The sequence below is a fragment of the Peromyscus californicus genome, unplaced genomic scaffold, assembly GCF_007827085.1.
Source record: "Peromyscus californicus insignis strain IS unplaced genomic scaffold, ASM782708v3 Scaffold_8__1_contigs__length_139910024, whole genome shotgun sequence".
Taxonomy (NCBI): domain Eukaryota; kingdom Metazoa; phylum Chordata; class Mammalia; order Rodentia; family Cricetidae; genus Peromyscus; species Peromyscus californicus.
The window spans coordinates 49,097,259-49,118,174 of NW_026294606.1; the positions used below are offsets into that span (position 1 = coordinate 49,097,259).

The 20,916-nt window shown below is 40.4% G+C and overlaps 1 protein-coding gene across 1 annotated transcript in view; it reads right to left on the bottom strand.

The window, feature by feature from the left end:
- Ero1b (endoplasmic reticulum oxidoreductase 1 beta) overlaps positions 1-20,916 on the bottom strand; it is a 39,769-nt gene that overhangs the window by 5,594 nt on the left and 13,259 nt on the right. Inside the window, exons 3-13 of the mRNA XM_052726984.1 lie at positions 19,415-19,498; positions 17,075-17,116; positions 15,645-15,727; positions 14,968-15,041; positions 10,313-10,433; positions 10,162-10,208; positions 7,421-7,432; positions 5,290-5,316; positions 1,386-1,478; positions 992-1,238; positions 231-300 (exon numbers count right to left, since the gene is read on the bottom strand). Coding sequence (XP_052582944.1) covers positions 231-300; positions 992-1,238; positions 1,386-1,478; positions 5,290-5,316; positions 7,421-7,432; positions 10,162-10,208; positions 10,313-10,433; positions 14,968-15,041; positions 15,645-15,727; positions 17,075-17,116; positions 19,415-19,498 — 900 coding nt within the window. The remainder of the gene's footprint in view (positions 1-230; positions 301-991; positions 1,239-1,385; positions 1,479-5,289; positions 5,317-7,420; positions 7,433-10,161; positions 10,209-10,312; positions 10,434-14,967; positions 15,042-15,644; positions 15,728-17,074; positions 17,117-19,414; positions 19,499-20,916) is intronic.

The following is a 20,916-nucleotide window of genomic DNA, read 5'->3' on the forward strand; positions in this document are numbered from 1 at the left end:
TCACAGCCACAGAAAAAGTAACTAATGTAAAACATAACTCAGAATGTTGGCCCTAAAACAGATCCAGTTGTAAATCACTCAGTGCCACGCTGTGACATAGATACTCAACAACCAATGATCTCAATTTATAGCAAACTCTAATCGGACTAACATCAGAATGTTGGACAACAGGAGAAGTTCGGATGAATAGGATGAGAACACAACAAATGCTCCCACAAAGCCCCTGTTACCTTTAATGACTTGGCCCCCTTTTTGTCACCTGCAAACATGGACTTCTCATCAAAGTGCATGGGGAAGGACCTGAAACGACAAGGCCATTAGCAAGTTACCAATGAAAAGTCCAAGTGCTTGTCTTAGAGCTCTGCTAGAATTCTGTAGCCCTACAAATACTTAAAATCTGTTATTTATAATGTAGGAGGGGACAGTTCACATATACACTAATAAGACTACAGCAAGCTACATATAACTCTGTAATTTGTAAGACTGCAATATCTTAAGGAAATTAGTAAAATTATTTAAAAGTGAAACGCAATCTCCAAGTATGCCAACACTCAATATTCCTATATACTTTAATATGTAGTTTACTTCAGGTCCTTCTCCATCTACCTTTTCCTTCATGCTTGTCTTAGCACTAGTGAAGGTATTTTACAGACTATGGATGATTTAAAAGGCTATGTTCTGGAGGGAGCTAATAACATCTTGTATGTTCACTGTAATGCTTTTACACTTATGACTCTATGCAAGTTTAAACAGTAAGTGAAAGAATACCAAACAGGTAGAGCATTTTGATGCTACATAAAATCTTCAGTTCTTTATTAAAATATACATGGCCTGTTTTCAAGTGTAAACACTTCTGCAGCCAAACTTCAGGGAGGCTTTTTACTCAGCACCCGAAGAACTACAGTGGTAATATTGCTCCCGTGTTCCTTGGCTCTGCACCTCTTTTTTCTAATGTTTGGAGGATTCCAGGACACTGAAAACCAAGCCTTACTTTGTGTCCTGAAAGATGCTGAGCAGAAGGGTCTTGGTGTTGGCATCTTCTTCCAAGTTGCCAGTGTAAAGATCAACAATTGAGCGCTCAAAATAAGGGGCCACCTTTGACAAAGCACGAAGCTCAATCAAGTATAAAAAGTATAGATTTTTCAGCCTTCTTGGACCCTCCCCCTTTGTTTCCACAGGGTCAAAGCGGCGTTTAAATTCTTTGATGTTAGGTCCCCAACTAGGTTTGCCCCAGTTTTCTGAAAAGAAAGAGAAACACATTGTCTTTTAGTATAAAAAGTGTTTTTTGTTTTGCTCTGCAAAATACGTATTTTACATTCCAATACTTTTTACAGTATCTTACAAGTAAAATAGTAAGATGCTTTCCATTTAAGAAATCTGATTACCTTCCAGAAGATAATTTGCACACAGATGTAAATTGATGCTGGCATGAAGTCCTGATATAAGCTTGTAGAAGACTCTTTTCTCAAGACACAAACCTATTCAGAAAAACATGGAAAAAGAAGCCATGCCCATTAGATACAGAATATTTAATCAAAAAAATCAGTACATGGGTTTCGGTTAATATTCAGGTTATGGCTGGAATATGCAGTGTCCCTACAGGCTTAGGTTTGGGATGCTTGTTGCTCTGGTGGGGCCTAGCTAGAGGAAATACAGCGGTGAGGGCAGGGCCTGAGGGGAGTTATTATTCATGCCTGCTTCCTGTCACTCTCTGGTTCTGATCTGCAGTACAGCTATGCTCTGCCACACATTCCCTGTCATGATGTTCTTCTCATGTGCTCAGAGCCAAACAGCCATGGAGTGAACCCTCTGAAACTCTGAGCAACATAAACCTTTCTGTAGGTAAAAAGTTTCTGTCAGCTATGTTGGTCTCTTGAGATAAAAGTAACTAACACAGACATCAGAAACAAATTCAGAGATAACATACAATCAGATGGAGATTTTCACTAGAAAACAGTAAGATTCTTGTTTCAGAATGGACTTAACCACTGAGTATAATGAAAAGTTAACATAGAACAAGACAGAAAGGCCTGACCCCTTGAAGGCGGCCCAGCCACTACTGGATGCAACTGCAACGTTCCTAGGCTACCCAGAAAGCAGTTAGCTGCACAGGTTGTAGTTTAGACTAAGAATGTACTAAACACAACTACAACAATAAAGGCATTGCTTTGTCTTAGCAATAGCTGTGCCTTCCTATACCTTCCCTCTGTGTTCTTTCTTTGAATCTACTTTGTGGTGTAAAAAGAAGGGCCTTTTGCCCTGTGATGTTCTATCTAATGATGTATCATTCTATTTACAAGGAGAGATAAAACCTAGAAAAAGATCCCAGGAATGTTAACACACACACACACACACACACACACACACACACACACACACACACACACGAGAAAAAATCTGTTGAATATTTACAAGTCCCACCACCATATGGAATTCAAGGACATGATGCAAAGTCACTTCATATAGCTTCCTTAACCCACACAGATTTCTGCTAAAAATTTATGGCAAATACCAACATAATCCCACAATCCTACCTACCCCTGCTACCCTATAAGATTTTCTCTTATAGTAACATATATTGTAAGTGCACTTAGTGCCACCAAATAGTAATCTTAAGAATGGCTAGGATGGAGCTGGAGTGAGGCTCAGTAGCGGAGAATATTCTTAGAATACACATGACCCTGAATTCAACTCTCAGGACTAAAGTAAAAAAATAAATAAAACCTCAAGGCTAACGTGGCCATTTACACTGTATTTGTTATGCCACAATAAAAAAGAAAAATTTTTGATGAATATTCTTTATAGAAATTTAAAAAATGAATGAAAATAAGAATAAAAGATGTAAATTATGATTTACTTTCTGTGCATAAATGTTTGTTTGTATGTATGTATGTATGTATGTGTTCTATGTGCATGTGTAGTGAGTGCCTGTGGAAGTCAGAATAGCGTACTGGATCCCAGGGACCTGGAGTTACAGATGGTTGTGAACTGTCATGTGGGTGCTAGGAACCAAATTCAAGTCCTCTGCAAAAACCACAGAATCCTCTCTCATGTCCTCCAAATAGAAAATTTTAAGAATCCATTAGATGAAGCTTTTCTTTACCACTCAACAGGTTTTGTTTTTCTTTTTTAATACTCTTCCTATTGGGGAAAATGTGACATTAGTGTACAATCTCATTTATGTGCCAGGAGAATTTTCTTACTATAAGAGCATCTCCTTGGCGTACTGCTGCATCTTCTCAAGGACTCTCAGATCATTAGTTTACTCTGTGTCTTACCACAGATGGTTCTGAAGCAAACACCCTCACAAAAGGAAAAACAATTCTTCTGAGATCTCATTCTCTAATTCAAAATGTTATAGAGACCAAAACAGAGAGATTAAAATGTATTTTGTAGCGTCCTCCAGAAAGCATATAGCCAATTTTAAATGTTTGTAACAAGGGCTACAAGGAAAATGAAGAAATTTACTAAAATATTAAGTACTAATATCAAGAAAAATTTCCATCAAATACCTAGTCAAGAAGCAAAATGGTCAAATTTGAGGTTCAATTTCTATTCCTTCTAACCTACCTATACAGGCATTGCTTCTGCCTTACAAAATGGTCAATGTCTAGAGAAGCGACAGCAAGAAAAGCAAAGGTCATGAAAATTCACAAACCTAAAAACCAGAGCCTGTAAATGAGGAAAGTAGAGCAGAAACATGCTTCTGTGAACTGGGTGACCTCAAGCAAAATGCTGACATCAAAGATGTGCCAAATGACTGCACCAATAAGACAGCACTGGGTGGAGATGCTGAAGACCTGTAGGCCCAGCCTGGTGCCAGATAGCAGGGGCTATGCCTGCAGAGAGCAGGCAAAAGCTTCCACCTCTTGCTCTGAAGTAACACAAAACGCTATCCTACAAAGGCAATTCCACCAACTTCTAGTTCTTATGATATATAGCAAGTCTGACTAGCCAATTTAGGGAGATCTCTTCTAGATTTAATAGCACTCAAATTCATTTTCAACAGTGGGTTTAGGGGACACTGGAAGATATGTAAACATGTTTTTCATAAGAGTGCTAGATTTTCTACTGTCACAGAACTGTTCTGCATTTGAATATCTCTTGGCTGTTTTCAAGGAATTCTGACTGGTATCATCTCCACCTCCAGGTGAGGAAACAATTTCAGAAGAGACTAAGCCAGTTGCCAGTAACTAGACGTGCTCTCTGGAACCACATGCTCACATTCAGCGACTCCAAGGAGCAGGGTGCTGCTAGAGTAGTTGATACACAGTGCCTAAGGTCAAACACTGACAGATTCTGTTCTCCTCCTCTATTATCAACATTCAAGGATCTATCTGAGTCTCAACCAGGAGGGTCCAACTTATGGTTCATGTGTAGCATGTATCCAAGGATATCTATAAATGCAGCCCAATACATTTGTAGACCCCAGTATCATGTCACAGTGTCAAAATGTTGGACAGCCCAGATCTTAATTACTTTCCACAATGTTCATCTTTAGAGTAGACTCATTAAGTTATGTATCTTCTACTAAAGGTCGTTTTCCAACACAACTCATAACAGTATTCATACATGTTCACTTTAAAATAACCAAAATATATACCATAAGTGATTAAGAACAAACAGAAATCATGTCCAGAAACACAGCCAACAAACAACTGTCAGAATCAACTACTTAGAATTTAACGCTTTGCTGGAAGCTTATGGCTATGAAACAGTGATTTCCCTCCATCAATCTTGCTAATCATCCACTAATATAAAACAGTATAGCATAATTTCAAAAGCATCATACCCCCAGTTACTAACCAAAGCTGTTAAACTCCTAGAGCATTTAGCCTTTAACTCACAGCATTTTATATTTCCAATATGGAAAATATGAAGAATGAAAAATGCATTGTAAACTATACATTGCTTTACATTTTCATAGATGAATGTGGACTGTATAAACATGGGTACATATGTACAGTTTTCTGCATTTAATTCACCTTGCCTTGTTTTATACATCACAAGTGTTTCCTTGCTAAGGGAAACACCTCTGCTTTAAAAGCACACTTGTTTGCTACTAACTAGTAAAATGTGGATAACATAGGTGCAGACTGAGGAGCCAGTTAGAAAAACACAATCTGTCTAGCCTGTGTATTCATCTGGTACTGATTTTTGGCTGCCCAATACCCTCAAGATTTTCACATAATTTTTTCACAAAATATAACAAACTAAATCATGTTATTTTATTTCAAATATTGTTAAATATTAGTTGTCTAAACAATCAACCACAGATAAAAAGTTTACCTTCTAGCCATGTATAGAATGATTCTCCTTTAAAAAAAAAAAAAAGAATTTGGTTAAAATATTTTAAGTATTTGTGTATAAACAACAAATTAGGTCACTTGAGGACTACCTCTAGGAATGTCTACTCCTTTAGACTAAATAGTAAAATGGGCATATGTTTCTAGAAAAGCCCATATATAATTTAAATAACTCTGGAGAGTGTTCTTACATATAGTTTATTAAATTATTAAATTATTATATAAATACTAAAATATATCTTATTCAGTGGAGGTTTAAATCCAAACGCATGGGGGCAAACACTTAGTAAACTTAAATCAGTCTGAGGTAACAAGCATAGTATTTAATTATGCCAGCAAACTACCAATACAAAAATTAAATTATAATTACTCAATTTTTCCTAAGCCAATAGAGCTAGGTGTGTTTCCTTAATCATCTAAGAGTAAATTTCAAAGGATAATTTTCAGTGTAATTCTTGCTTAGAGTGTGACCCATCTTGCTTAGACTATAACCTATCTGCGTAGGACCTAAGACATCTCCCCAGCACCCAGGGGAAGGTGGTAAGAAACACAGAACTTGGGTTCCAGAGCAGCAGTAAGTTCCAGTGGTCTACTATACAGCATGTTGACTAGAATTAGCAACAATGTGTTGTGTTCTTACAAACTGTGGAGAGATTTTAAGTGTTTTTTGCCACAACAAAAGCTAAGTATGTAAATAAATACATATAGCACTGATCTTGTTTAGCCACTTCCCATGACACATGCTTCAAAACACTGCTGATCCATGTATATAATTTTGTCATTAAAAGAGAGAAGAACCGTTGCTGGCTCAACAACGCTCTTCTGAGTTAGGGAGGGAAAGAAAGGGGAAAAGCTGCTGGACTTTCTGAGAGGAGGAGAGAAAACCTAGCCCACAGAGGTGCTGCCCAGTCTCAGGGATAAACCCTGGGTGCTCTGCTGCCTCCCGAGTGCCTCCCCATTCCACCACAGCACAGTGCAGACAGCTTTGCGGTCAACCACTCCACCCACCCTGTGAAGGATTGGTACTACCTCGCTTCCTCAAATAACCTCAACTACCAGCTCCCACTGGGCTGGAGAAACCATCCCTTTAGACGACTTCAGCCTTCCCACTGCAAACAAGTCACAGGGACACACCAGACCTCCTGCTCAGCTCTCAGGTTCATGTTACTTCCCCAAGGAGCCTGTATTAGCTAGTTCTACTCATCTACACCTGCTCCTTTAATTCTGAATTCATCTTAAAGGCCACTTCTTCCAGGCAGCTTTTCCCATCATGTCTCATCATGCATGAGGTGCTGTTTCACCCAAACTGAGTTACACCTACTGGGGCGGGGTGCTGGGTGTCCGAGTTTCCATGTGTTGTTGTGGTGGTTGTGCACTGCACTTGCTTTCCTCTGCGCATCCTTGGCTCACAGAGGGAAAGTGTGCACTTTGTACACCCCCCACTCTGCTAATGCTACTGAACACAGGCAAGGAGACAGCAACTGGAATAATTTTCTGGCCGTTTTGCAGCCAAATGCTAGTAAACAGTCTTTATAAGATTAAGCACTATATTGAAAACTGAGAATGTAACTTTCAAAGTCAATAAGTAAAGAAATCACAAATTATCTGATTAAAAAAACTTTGCTACATTTCCTCAGAATATTCATGTAGATTAAAAAATTATTACTCATTGTGTATGTGTGTGTGTGTGTGTGTGTGTGTGTGTGTGTGTGTGTGTGTATGTGCTCATGAGTGCCACAGCATATGTGTGGAAGTCACAGGACAGCTAAGGGAATCTGCTCTCTTCTTCCATCATGTGGGTACTGGGGATTGAACTCAGGCCATCAAGGTTGGCAGAAAGTGTCTTTACCACCAACTTTCAAGATTTTGTTAACAGAAAATAGGAAAGTGGTACTTTCTATACTTTCTAAACATTTAAGTAAAATGGTCCTTTTTTTAAACATAAGACAATTCTGTTATTTAAAAAAAATTCATTTTTATCACCATTCACCATTCTTTTCCGGAAAAAAAAAATAGGCTAAGCCACCTGCTTTTGGTGAAAAGAAGAAAAACACCAAAATTTAATAGTAAAAAGGTTTCTTCCATGGTTGAAGTAAACACGAGTCTCAACTCACCATCATCTTCCCCTAAAGGAGAAAAGAGAAAGACATTACAAAAAGCCTTACCCCGTTCAGATTCCAGTCCTGCTAATGTTAACACATGGCTTATCCTCACTGTTAAACTGTTCACTATACCATGAACTCTGATCACTATTGCAGGCATCCTGCAAATAAGAGCCTTGTCTGCAAGCCAAAGAGTACAAGATTCCCACATTCTACAAAACAAACAGGGGGAGGGAGGGGGGAGACAGGAAGAAACTGAGAAGGGAAAAGGAACTGAGCCTGGCACACAGGTGCATAATCCTAGATACTTGAGAGGCTGAGGCAGGACAACATCCCTGAGTTCAAGGCCTGGGCTATGAGGTGAGTTCTAGGCTGGAGTAGCCTTCTAGGGAGCTGGGGATATAGCTATGATAAAATGTTAGTGTGCATAAAGACTCGGTTCCATCTCCAGCACATTAAAAGATCAGGAAGCAACTGAAATGGCCAGAGGCAGCTAGTTTCAGCGCTTAGCAAATACACAAATATCCTTCAGGCACTCCCCCCCCCCCCAACCTCTGTGGACAGGATCGTGTCCATGCTGAGTACTTCTCTAGATGATTACTCTTTTGCTCAGACAGCCTGAACAAGAGGGTCAAGGGCACGCTCCTGGGATGGGAATGGCCCAAGGCTGAGCTGGCTCCTCCATTGCTTACTTTTGTTGCTTTTGCCTGACAGATTCTGACAGAACAGTTTATTTTTCAGAAAAAGGTTCTGTTACTCAAAGACTTTTGGAAAAATATAGAAGTCTAGAGCTGCCACTGCTTCAGGAACACAGTGGAAGGCTGAGGAGGCAGAGCCCTCTCCCAGCATGTCAGTAGGGAGCCCTCCAAGTCAGCCAGAGTTGCAGGCTTCCTTCAGCAGCCCAGAAGAGCTGCGCCCGCTCTCACTGCCTTGGCTTGTCTCTAACAGTCTTTCCCATGTTTTTCTTTTCTTCCCTCCCGAGTCTCGTTGTTGATTTTCCCCCCTCCTCATCTTTGCTGCAGGTTTTGGTCTAATTATGGTAAATGGAAACAAAGTGTTTCTTTGGATTTGACATCTTTTGTGAAACAAACAATTGTATTTTCTACTTTGAAACAAAGTAACTACAGAAAAGGTCTGAAGAAATGCCCTCCTTAACTATAACAGGAAACAGAAGGAGGGATGTCCTAGTGTCCTTTATACAGCTTCCATGGTGTCAATTTCTATAACATTTTGTGTAATTAAGACAGTGAAGTTGAAACCATAAAAGTTATGATATAAAAACAGCAAAAGAGACAAAATATAGAAGTCATGACCACTCTGCTCCTAGTCCCAGCTTTTACCAGTCAGTTTCAGAATGAGTTTGGAAAATAGCATTTTGCCCTGACAGAGCCAACATCTAAAGGCAATGCTTATGTTCAACCACTCCACATCTGTTTGGGCCTCAGGCCAGAAGGCACAAATCTACTTAGGAATGTCAACGTTTTCACTCAGTCCTGGTCTAAACTCTGGAATGGTAGGTCAGCTACAGGGTCAATCCCAGAGATTAGCTGTTCCTAGAGAAGAGGATGGAAGTCAGGCGGCGGTGGCATATGCCTTTAATCCTAGCACTAGGAAGGCAGAGCCAGGCGGATCTCTGTGAATTCAAGGCCAGCCTGGTCTACAGAGCAAGAGCTAGGACAGGCAACAAAACTACACAGAGAAACCTTGTCTCGAAAAACCACAAAAAAAAAAAAAAAGAGAAAGAGAAGAGGACGAAGATGTCCCCACTGACCTCAGCATGCTACACCACCTGAACAACACACTGGCTATACATGTACCTTACATATGTTTTTACAGTAAGACCTCAGCATCATGTGCTGTGGGCTAAGAGCTTTGCTCAAACATGGAAGTTCTCTATGACGACAAAGGCAGCTGACACTGCCACCATCTTTATAATCAAGTGAACTAAACTGAAAATGTCAAATTCAGGTTCACACTGACCATACAAACACTTACTGGCCAGCTGGCCATTGGTTACTTAGTGGAACAGTACAGGGCCTGGAGCAGTGCTGAGGGCAGCCTGAGTGCCTGCATGCTCATCATCCTTCCTGTGCAGAGAGCGTGGTGCATGGGTAGGACCCCAGAGAACCCTTTAGATAGGTCTCTGGTGGGGCCCAGCCTCCTGTGCTGTGTGCTCCCCTGGCTCCCAGGTAACATGTGCGCACTGTGGAGAAGCTGTGATGAGCCCCCCAACTCTCCACTTTTGCTGCACATCACCAAGCAAACAGAGGTTCTTAACCTGTAGGTCAGGGGTCACATATCTGATATCCTACACATCAGATATTTAAATTATGGTTCATAGTAGTAGCAAAATTACAGTCATGAAGTAATGAAATAAGTTTATGGCTGAGGGTCACCACAATATGAGGAACTGTATTAAAGGGTCGCAGCATTAGGAAGGTTGAGAACCCCTGAATAGAGTGTTTAAAAACGTGGGGACAGGGTCCTCATTCTCTGGCTTCTTAATTTACTGTTATGGGGCAGGACCTTGGCCTCCAGAGTTTGAAATTTCAGGAAATCTGAGGTATGTACGATCCCTCACATCTTCTAATCCATCCTACACCAGGCTCCTAGTTTAGGACCTGGCACAGAGTTCCAGAAGACATCTAGCCTATTAACTCATGCTTGTGTTAATCACTAAAATTAAGCAAAATATAAATTGCTGATTTACTTTTTTTCAATTTGAAAATGCATGAAATGTACAGAAAACCCACCTCGGCTGGGTGCCAGGGGATTTAAAGGCCGATACACAGACCGAGGCCTGGAAGAGAGCACAAAGCCCAGCTGTGAAACCGTGTGGCTTGTTATGTGTCACCTTCTCCCAACAGAAACAGCCATCTGCCTCTCCCTCTAGCCCTCCATTACTTGAAGCAGTTCTCTTCATAGATGCTGTTCCACACCCTCCATGCCGAGGAGCCCTTGTAGCCGGTGTACCGCTCTGGGTTCAGCAGCAGGTCCACATACTGTGCAGCAGGAGATCGTTCATCTGCCAGGAACAAGTGGTAAGAAAGACCACTCAACTTCACTACTCCCTACAGCTTGGCATCACAAAGCAGTGACTCCCCAACCAGAGAAGTGCTTGCTTCAAGTCACATCCAGCTCGCACTGTTGGGTGGTTAACCCCTGTGACCGCACTTGACCCTGAATTTATAGAACTTGGACAAATTACTCGAGAGGAAAAAACAACTTCTTCCTTTCTTTGGCTTTTCAAAGTTCACTCAAGTAACATTCTCTATCTTAGTTATAACCACCCAGGAATAAAAAGAAATAACAGAATCAGATTTATGTGATGTTTTTTCTTTCTATAATGATCTATCTCAACATAGACTAGGAAACACTATTTTGTTACATCTCATATTACAAAGATTTTTCCATAATTCTCTACAGAATAATTTGGTCATTAAACTTCCTCTTCCTTTCCTACCTGGTAGTGTATTTTCTGTCACTGAACAAGATTCATTAGCTATTCAATGACTACCACCCCCATAATTATAGGGGAAACTGGCACCCTGGCCCACGCTCTTTGAAGGCTACCTGCTGCTATCATGATGTAGGAGGAATATAATGGTAACAACAAATTGTCATTATTAAATAGACTGAATATAACAGAGATAATGGAAACATGATTTTACAGAATGCAAGATCTCTAATTCTAATCACAAAGATATCACACTACACAAATTTAAGCACAGGAAATAAGTTACAAATGGATATACAAAAACTCACAAGCAATTTAATTTGAACTGAAATCATTACTTTTAAAAATTCTAATAAAAAAAAGTTCAAGCCATGAGGTTTTTAAAAACATTGCTTTTTAGGGCTAAGAATGTAGGATGCAGCTATGTGGTTTTTGATACCTGCAAACAAACACAAACCTTAAGAAAAAAAAGTATATTTTTTTCTTTTTTGTAATTAAACAATAAGAATTGTTAAAATTTATTATTTAATTTCTATTTTTTCCAGAGTAGAAAAAAAAAAGACAAGGTTACTGAGTACACTTCAAGGGAGCAGTGGCCAGGGCAGGAACAGAATGGCCTGACTCATTTATTTCTAAGCTTTGTATCTTTCATTTTTAAAATTTTATGTATGGGTATTTTGCCTGCATGCATGTTTGTGCACCACATGCATGCAGTTCCCACAAAAGCCAAAAGAGGGTGTCAGATTCCTGCAGCCAAAGTTACACATCGTCATGTTGGGAATTGAACCCAGGTCCTCAGGAAGAGCAGCCAGTGCTCTTAACTGTTGAGCCATGTCTCCAGCCTCAGTTATGCATTTTTAACTTCTTTTAGCTGTTTTTAAACTCATCTGTAAAGCAGATTCCATTATATAGAAAACTTCTTGAATATCACTGAATGCCATTACTGTATTCTCTGATATAAACATGCATGCATACGTGTACAACACACACACACACACACACACACACACACACACACACAATCTATACTTTCTGAGTGTATGCGTGTGAAACTAAACATGTGCAGGTCTGATATGTATGTGTGGATGGGACTAGCACCAATCTTCTCACCACAGAAAACCCACTCAACAACTATAAAGGAAAAAAGATTCTGACATCAAACCATGACAATTTACTGCTGTGGGATGGTCTTTCTGTATGCTGTGAATATGTGTTGCTATGACTGATTAATAAAGAAGCTGCTCTGGCCTATGGCAAGTCAGGTTATAGCCAGGCAGGAAATCCAAGAGGGAGACAGGAAGAAGACAGACAGACAGAGACGCCAGCCTGCTGCCAGGAGAAGCAAGATGTGAAAGTACCAGTAAGCCATGGAACACGTGGCAACTTATGGATTAATAGAAATGGGTTAAGTTATAAGAGCTAGCTAGCAAGAAGCCTGAGTCATAGGCCATCCAGTTCATAAATAATATCAAGCCTCCCAATGATTATTTTATAAGCAGCCGCCGACTGTGGGGCGGGTGGGACTGGAGAAAACTTACAGTATATTTTAGTGAGTCAGCAATGTAGCTCAGTGAAAGCATACTTGCCTAGCACGTATGAAGCCCTGTGTTTGATAATCAGCACCACAGATGTGTGCATGCACACACACAAGTCATCTAATAAAGTATTTTAAGGAAAAGTTTTAAAAAGTGTATAATCAAATTATATCAGTTAAAAAAACTCGTTAAATAAAACTTTTATTCTTGGGTTTCCTTCATTTTAAAAATCTTTTAATACTTTTTCAAATCATGGAAAGGGTAGGATTTGTTAACTTATGCAAGGGGGTTGGCAAGCTACCCGGGGCTGAGTGTGGCTTGGGGCTGGGAAGGACAGGTCCTGAAGACCACGGAGCATGTGCTCAAGTGCTGCTTTCACATCACCCCAGACCTGAGAGTGTGCCACAGGTACAGAGTCCACAAAACCCAAGACTTCTACCTGATATTTAAAAAAAAAAAAAACAACTTGATAACTGCTGTGGGATGGTCTGTATGTCAAATGTGTTGCTGATTGGTCAATAAATAAATCACTGATTGGCCCGTGGCCAGGTAGGAAGTATAGGCGGGACAAGGAGGAGAATAGAGCTGGGAAGTGGAAGGCTGAGTCAGAGAGACACTGCCAGCCGCCATGATGAGAAACAGCATGTAAAGATGCCGGTAAGCCACGAGCCATGTGGCAAGGTATAGATTAATGGAAATGGATTAATTTAAGCTGCAAGAACAGTTAGCAAGAAGCCTGCCATGGCCATACAGTTTGTAACCAATATAAGTCTCTGTGTTTACTTGATCGGGTTTGAGCGGCTTGGGACTGGCAGGTGAGAGAGATTTGTCCTGACTGTGGGCCAGGCAGGAAAACTCTAGCAACAGATAACCCCTGACCCACACTGATAAAGAATTCCTTCTGTCCAGAGTGAGCAATGCAACTAGTTCCCATAGTGGTGCTATGGCCATCCTCTCCCACAGGCCAGTTATGACACTGATTCTAACTAATTCAAACAGAAATTGTATTCTTTACACTGATGTGCCTTATAACTCCTATGTCCCCCTCCCTGAAAGTTTCCTTCCCTCTACAAAGCTATCTTTTCTATTTGACCATGCTAACCACATAGAGACCAGAGGGTAACCTCAGTTGTCTGTCCTGCCTCTACCTTGAGATAAGGTATCTATCTGTAGCCAAGCTAGCCTTGACTTCTATGTAGCCAAGGATGACTTTGAATTTCTGATCCTCCCTCCTCTATATCCCAAGTACAGGGATCACAGGCATGAGTCGTGGCACTAAGAAGTGCCTCTCTGGTAAGCATACTTAAGTGTCAACCGGAGCAAATGAAAGAACAGTGAAGTAAAATAAACAGTGACTTGAGGTACTTCCACTCAGAAGGTAGCTCTGACAAACCATCAACTCTAACCATCACAATGAGGGCATTTCACATTGCCCTGGTTGTCTATTTGTATATCTAGATAACCATGGTAACACTTGAGCTCTCAGTTCTCATCTTGACTCTTCTACAGCATGAGCCCTCCATAACTTACTCCATCTTAAAGTGCACGACAGCACAGTTTGGTGTGGTCTGAATGAGAATGGCTCCATAGACTCATATGTTTGAATACCTGATCCCCAGTTAGTAGAACTCTTTGGGATGGATCAGAAGATGCCTTGTTGGAGGAACTGGGTCACTGGGGGTGGGCTTTGATGTTTCAAGAGACTCCAGCCATTCCTGGTGTTCCCTCTCTCTGCTTCGTGCTTGAGGATCCAGATGTGAGCTCTCAGCTATTCCTGCCACACGCTTTCACTCTACCACCATGGACTCTAGCCCTCTGAAACTGTGAAGTCCAATTAAATGCTCTTTTTTAAATTTTCTTGTATAAGCTGCTTTGGTAGAGGTATTTTATCACTGCAATAGAAAACTAAGACAATCTAAGAATCTTCTTCAAATCATTACAAAGCAGCATGACCATCTTAAGATTCCTAAAGGACTTGGAAGTTGCTGCTGTCCATTTCCGTCTGTGTAGGTTGAGTCTCAAGTTCTTTCCTACTTCCCACAAGTTAACACTACATTAAAAACTGAAGAGAGGTCAAATGAATGATTTGAATGCACAACACAGTGGAAATATTCTCAGTCAATTTTGAGTTACTGTAATTTTCTTTTGTTAAGAGGAGCGGTAATTACTTGTCTGACCCCATCCTGCCTATGTATCCTTCCAAGGGATGCTTGGAAAGAGAGGGCTATAAGGAACACAAGTCAGAGTCCTCCCTAGTACTGCAGGAATTGTTATGGTTTATTGAGAACTCCACCAAATTCTCATGGCCTGTTCACAGAACCAAGTGATCTGAAGTGAAGGCCCACAGGAGATGGCATGCTGGAATGTTAATACAGGTTTGGGACTCAGATCTAAGACTGAATCATGTCTTAGCCTCTTGCTATTAACCTCTCACAATTAATGCCACTACCAATGGTAAGGTCTCCATAGAGAAATCTAGTGTTAAACACTAATTTAGGTCATATTTTCAACAGTTTGTCTTATAAAAGGCTTCAGGTTAAAGTGATGATGACAATTTATTTTATTACCATCAAGTTCACAAAAGTGATCCTGTGAGTCATCATATCTCGCCCAGTCAATGAATGCTTCTTTGCTTTCATTACTATGGGAAGGAGGAATAAAAAACAATTACATTTGGAGCTGACATTTTAACATTGCATTCTAGTGAACAAAAATAGAGATCATTTCTTCAGAAGATGATGCCACAAATTCTAGCAGTAGTTAAATGAAGGAATGATAAAAAGTCACATGAAAAACACAGCTATCACTTTTGATGAGTTGTTTATATTTCCTAACTACTTTAAAATGATTCTGAGCCCTAGTAATTACTTTGAATTTAATTTACAAAACATATAACAAGCCCTTATATACAAAACTCAACTGACATACAAATGTAGTAATGTTATTTTTTCTAAAGTAGTTCAGCTTGTTTTCTGAATTCTTTAAATTTAAGTTGCTTCTACATTTATAGAACCCCCAAATACCAACCCCCAAATATCAAAAGCACAACTCAGGCTGTGGTGGCACACTGGGCTGTGATGATACATACCTTTAATCCCAGCAACTGGGAGGCAGAGGCAGGCAGATCTCTGAGTTCAAGGCCAGCCTGGTCTAGAGAGTGACTTCCAGGACAGCCAAGGCTACACAGAGAAACCTGACTTGGAAAAAAAAGTCATTGATATAAACAAAGTACAACTAAACTTGCCTTAATGTACTATTGATGGCGCCCAGCTTGTTAGCCTGCTCACAGTCTTCCAGTTCTTTGGTATTGTTTGCCACTTGCAAGTACTACAAGAAAATTCATATGAAGTTGAATGACAGTGATTAGCTCTTCTTCAGCAGACAATCTATCAATGATGACTTGTTCTACCATCAAAATCCTTACTGTAAGAAAGACTTAAAAATAAGGCATAAATCTCTACCCATTAAGTGAGCAAAGGCATTAAAAATGCAACAGCATGTGTATGCTGGTGATGATGTCATCCAAGAAAGAAATTGGATAAATATGTATCTATAATTTTACAGACACATAAGTCCTTAGAATGGAGTCTTCAACTTAGACCATATCCCAAGGAAACATTTTTTTAATATTATAACCATCTTAGTGTTTTGAATCATTTTAAAATTGTCTAGCATCCCACTTCTATACACAGTACTACGGAAACTTTCATGTGCATACAGTGAAGCTGGGGATAAAAATGCCAGTGCTTCACTGCAAGAGCAAAGAACCAGAATGACTAAACGTCCACATGCAGGGTGGTTACTGTTAGTCAAACAAACAACTAGCATATTGCCGTGAGGGTGAATGCACAAGATCCAATGTGTCAACAGAGAAAGAAGTTTAGAAGCAAAAACAATGAGCCAAAATGTAAACTGAAAATTATTTTCAACTTGAAGAAATTACTAAAATTTTTAACTTTCCATAAAATAATTTGTATATTACTGTACTGCAGACACATGCTCTGAAAGTGTGTTATTTATAGACAGATACATATGTAGTCAGAGCAGAACTACATAAGTCACTTCAGGAAATGGATGGCTCTGGGGAGGAGGAAGTAAAATGGGATTAGAATGGTGTTCAGCAGGTGCACTACCTTGATACTGCTTTGTTTATTATAGCTTTGAAACCAAAGTAAATGTGAGCGAGTGAATATCAACAATGCATGGAAGAGATGGATAGAACAAGGAGACAGTACACAAGAAGGCAGAGAAAGAAGATCTTCATCATGTATGTGCAGCAGTGGAAAATGAGAGTTAACTGCCAGCTAAGAACACAGCTTACTCATTAATGGGGGGAGGGGGGCACAAAGAATACCTTAACACCATTTCCAAGTACTTGGCTCAAAATATGATGGTAATAATTTTCTTTGTATAATGTAATCTGAACCTAACAGACACTAATTGAAACAGAAGAATGAAAATAGCTACTAGTATTTTTTGCTGCAGCTACAACTTAGAGTTTTTCATCTAGAGATTCTGCAAACGGATGTCATTTCAAAAGAAGCTAGGAATGCATGGTCTCACTGCTTGATTCAAGAGTTAACGATTTGAATTCTGAGGCCAAGTGTCTCCATGCTCAGCTAAACTCGTGGCCCACCCATATCCAGAAATACTCAAGGAAGAAAAGTAACTTACCTTATTTGAAGGCCCAGCTTTAATTCCAACTGGAATTTTGCTCTTAAAAGAAAAACAGTAACATTACTTAGAAGACAATCAGAAAGGATGGCTGCTATCAGAGGAAAGGAGGGGAACAAGAAGAAACTGATCTCAAATGCATATGTACTTTGCTTCCTATGTTATGACTTCTCTTTTTAAAAAATGTATACTTTATGTGTATGAGTGTTTTGCCAGCATATATGCATGAACATCATGTGTATGCCTACTGTCTGTGGCAGCCAGAGAGGGCAGGCACTGGATCCCCTGGACCTGTGGTTATGGATGGCTCTGAGCTACCATGTGAGTACTGGTAACTAAAGACAGGACCTATGTAAGAGCAGCAAATGCTCTTAACCCCTGAGCCACCTCTCCAGCCTCTATTGTGAGTTTTTGATCAACAGTGTGTTTATTTCCTATCAGAAATGTAGCACAGAAGAGGCTATAATGCACTACAGATGGAAAGTAATTGGTCATTTGAACTTAGGAATTAAACACTCAACTTAGAAGCCAGCCAGCATTGTGACTCATACTTGTGATCCCAGAACTCAGGAAACTGAGGAAGGAAGACTGCCATGAATTCAAGGCCAGCCTAGGCTATAGGGAAAGAACCTATCTCCAAAAATCCAAATCCAAACACACACACACACACACACACACACACACACACACACACACACACACACACACAGACACACACACACACACACACACACACACACACACGAATACAGAGTATCAAAGTCAAATCGGTCAGGTCTAGCTACATGGCACAGGCTGAGACAGGAACATATCAATTCCCAGGCCAACCTGGGCTACATAATGAGACCCTATCTCAAACAACCAAAGCCAAATAATGAACTTCTAATATTCAACAGTAAGAAAACTATTTAAAAATGGGCAGGCCTGGGTGTGTAGCTCTGTGGCCAGGTGCTTGTTTGGCATGCACAGGTCCTGGGTTCTGATCTCGGCAGGAAAAAAAAAATACTGGCTCCTGTTCCAGAGGAGAAGGAACTAAAGAAACAGGACAACAACATGCAGCCCTTACATCGGACTGGACTGACAAGCTACAAAGCACAACACATAGTCAGCAGATGACATGTGATTACTGTCTATCAAAATGATTAATATCCTGATTTTGTTAATTTGGCTATAGTCATATACAAAAAAAAAAAAAGCTTTGCTTCTAATGAAATACAACAGTATTCAGACATAAAGGACCAGTCTACAGCACGCTTAAATGGTTCAGGGAGTAAAGCAAACATGTACATCCAGGTGATCTGAATAACACGTCCATGGGGTCCTTGGACCATTCTTAGAACTTTCCTACAAGTCTGAGATCATTTAAAACTAAAATCACTTTCCATGAATATCTTATTCTTGTTGGAAAAGAAAGATCTTTTTTTTTTTTTTTTGGATTTTCGAGACAGGGTTTCTCTGTGTAGCTTTGCGCCTTTTCCTGGAACTCACTTGGTAGCCCAGGCTGGCCTCGAACTCACAGAGATCCGCCTGGCTCTGCCTCCCGAGTGCTGGGATTAAAGGCGTGTGCCACCACCGCCCGGCAGAAAGATCATTTTTAAAGAATCTTCCATTTAGGATGACACTGGTCCAGACGCTCTTTTTTAAAACTATTTTTAAGGCCCACAAACTAGCCTGATTTGGTAAGAAAAGAATTGAAAACTGAAATATAGCTTAAAACTAATTGTTACTGAGGGAGAATAATTTAAAATTTTGTTATATGTCAAAACTGAAGTATCAGAACTTGGGGTGTATCTCAGTGGTACCAGCCTATTATGTGTGAGAATGTAGGTTCCTATATATGTGTATGTGTGTCTGTCTGTCTGACACCCCCCACCCCCCACCCCCACACATCCCTAAAATGTAACAGTCCCTTGGTAAAAATAATTGTTATGCTTTATTTATATGGTAGTAAACATATTTTTAAAGAAAAAAAGCAATGAAACTCTAGGCTGGATTTTCTCACTTCATACACTGAAATCTCCATTTTAAATGTGAAGTTTAAAGTCCTGAACTTTTCTTTTTGCCTATGAAGCAAGATCAATGAAGGCCACTGCAGGTCTAATCCTAGAACAAGGCTCTGGTCTTCCTCCCATTTTAGAATCAAGACTTATGTTCACATCCCATCACCAACAGGACTGGACACAGATTTCCTCAACTCATCTTTCAAGGGGTCTAGTCATAAGAGCTGAAAGCCTATGAAGTTTGTGAATAAATCATAATAAACAAGGATACAGAGGTTGTGGTTTTTTGAAAGCCCAAGAGGAAGCCTCCCCCACATTATTATACTCTTACTTACTGTACCTCTGGACAGGGCTCCACATGACAGTCTTTTATTGAGCAGTGGCCATCTTCTGCCCAGAAAGGACATGGTCGCTTCAGATTAACCTTTCGAGGAAGAAGAAATCAACATTAACAACTGAGTATGATAATTACAGAATGTTTGCCAATGTCACTATGTTGGGCATGGTGACACAGTGGTGATAAGAGGGAGAAACTTCTAGTCCTGTGGCACGTACACAGTTCAGATATTAAATGACTGCAGCTGGGTGGCATGTTAACTTTTAAAACAAATGGCTATGGGTTCTCTGACATTGGAAAAGAGGGACAGCATTTAAGTTCCCTGCTCCTCTGAAGCATAGCTATCATTGGGCAGCATTTCAGAATGACTTTAACATTCCCCAAACACTCACCACCACCTTAGCATCAGGGTGCCCACACTCCCTCAGTCAGTATGAACTGAGCACTGGCTATCTGTCAGACACCGGGGTAGGCTCAAGGCAAAAGAGAGCTTTCTCTCTCTAGGACTTATAATATCCTGAAGAAAAGAGAAATCAAATACTAACAAGTTTATTTCATTACAAATTGTAGTACATGTTCCAAAGGAGAACCCAGAGTTATGTAGTAGTGATGCTGATGGGTAGAGCCTCTGAGGAGGTCATACTTTAGGAAGATGAAAAGTGGGGGACATGTGTATTTGGCTACAGCAATGGAGAGCTTTGTGGTGTTAAGAATGAAGAACCGCCGGGCAGTGGTGGCGCACGCCTTTAATCCCAGCACTTGGGAGGCAGAGGCAGGCGAATCTCTGTGAGTTCGAGGCCAGCCTGGTCTACAATGCGAGTTCCAGGAAAGGCGCAAAGCTACACAGAGAAACCCTGTCTCAAAAAAACAAAACAAACAAACAAAAAAAGAATGAAGAACCACCAGTCCCACCATTGTTAGGAGGCAAAGAATGGACAAAATGGCAGAGGTTACTGATTTCCAAATTCTTCATACAACAGGAAGCTGATAATCCAACAGGACTTACAGATGTATTGCCCAAGCTAAAAATCAACGTTTTCTGTTTCCTCTCTTACTTGTTACTTATTTTTTTACCACTTCCACAACCACCATTTGTCTCCTGCCTAAGCTACTGCAACAGTTCCCCACTTTCTGCCACTATGTACTGCACACAGCAACAGTTACATCAAAAGCAAGCAGACCCTACCAGAGTCTGCTCAGAGCTTTTCCTGTGCCTTTTCCTCCCCTTGGAGGAGCAAACCCAACCCTGCAGCAGCTCTACAGGTGCCGCTCTGTAGCCACTGTCCTCTGTCTCCTTTACCTCATCTGTTACACTACATTTCTGCTTGACACACCAGGTTCCTTAAGTCCCAAAGTCTCTATACTGCCCATTCTCTTTATCTGCTATTGCTCCTATAGGGGGCTTGTTTCTCCACCTTACTGAGGTCTTTCAACAGCAGCAGGCCTTGGCTAGACCCTCTAAAGTAGTAATTAGAATGTAACCACCACCCAATATATTGCTGTAT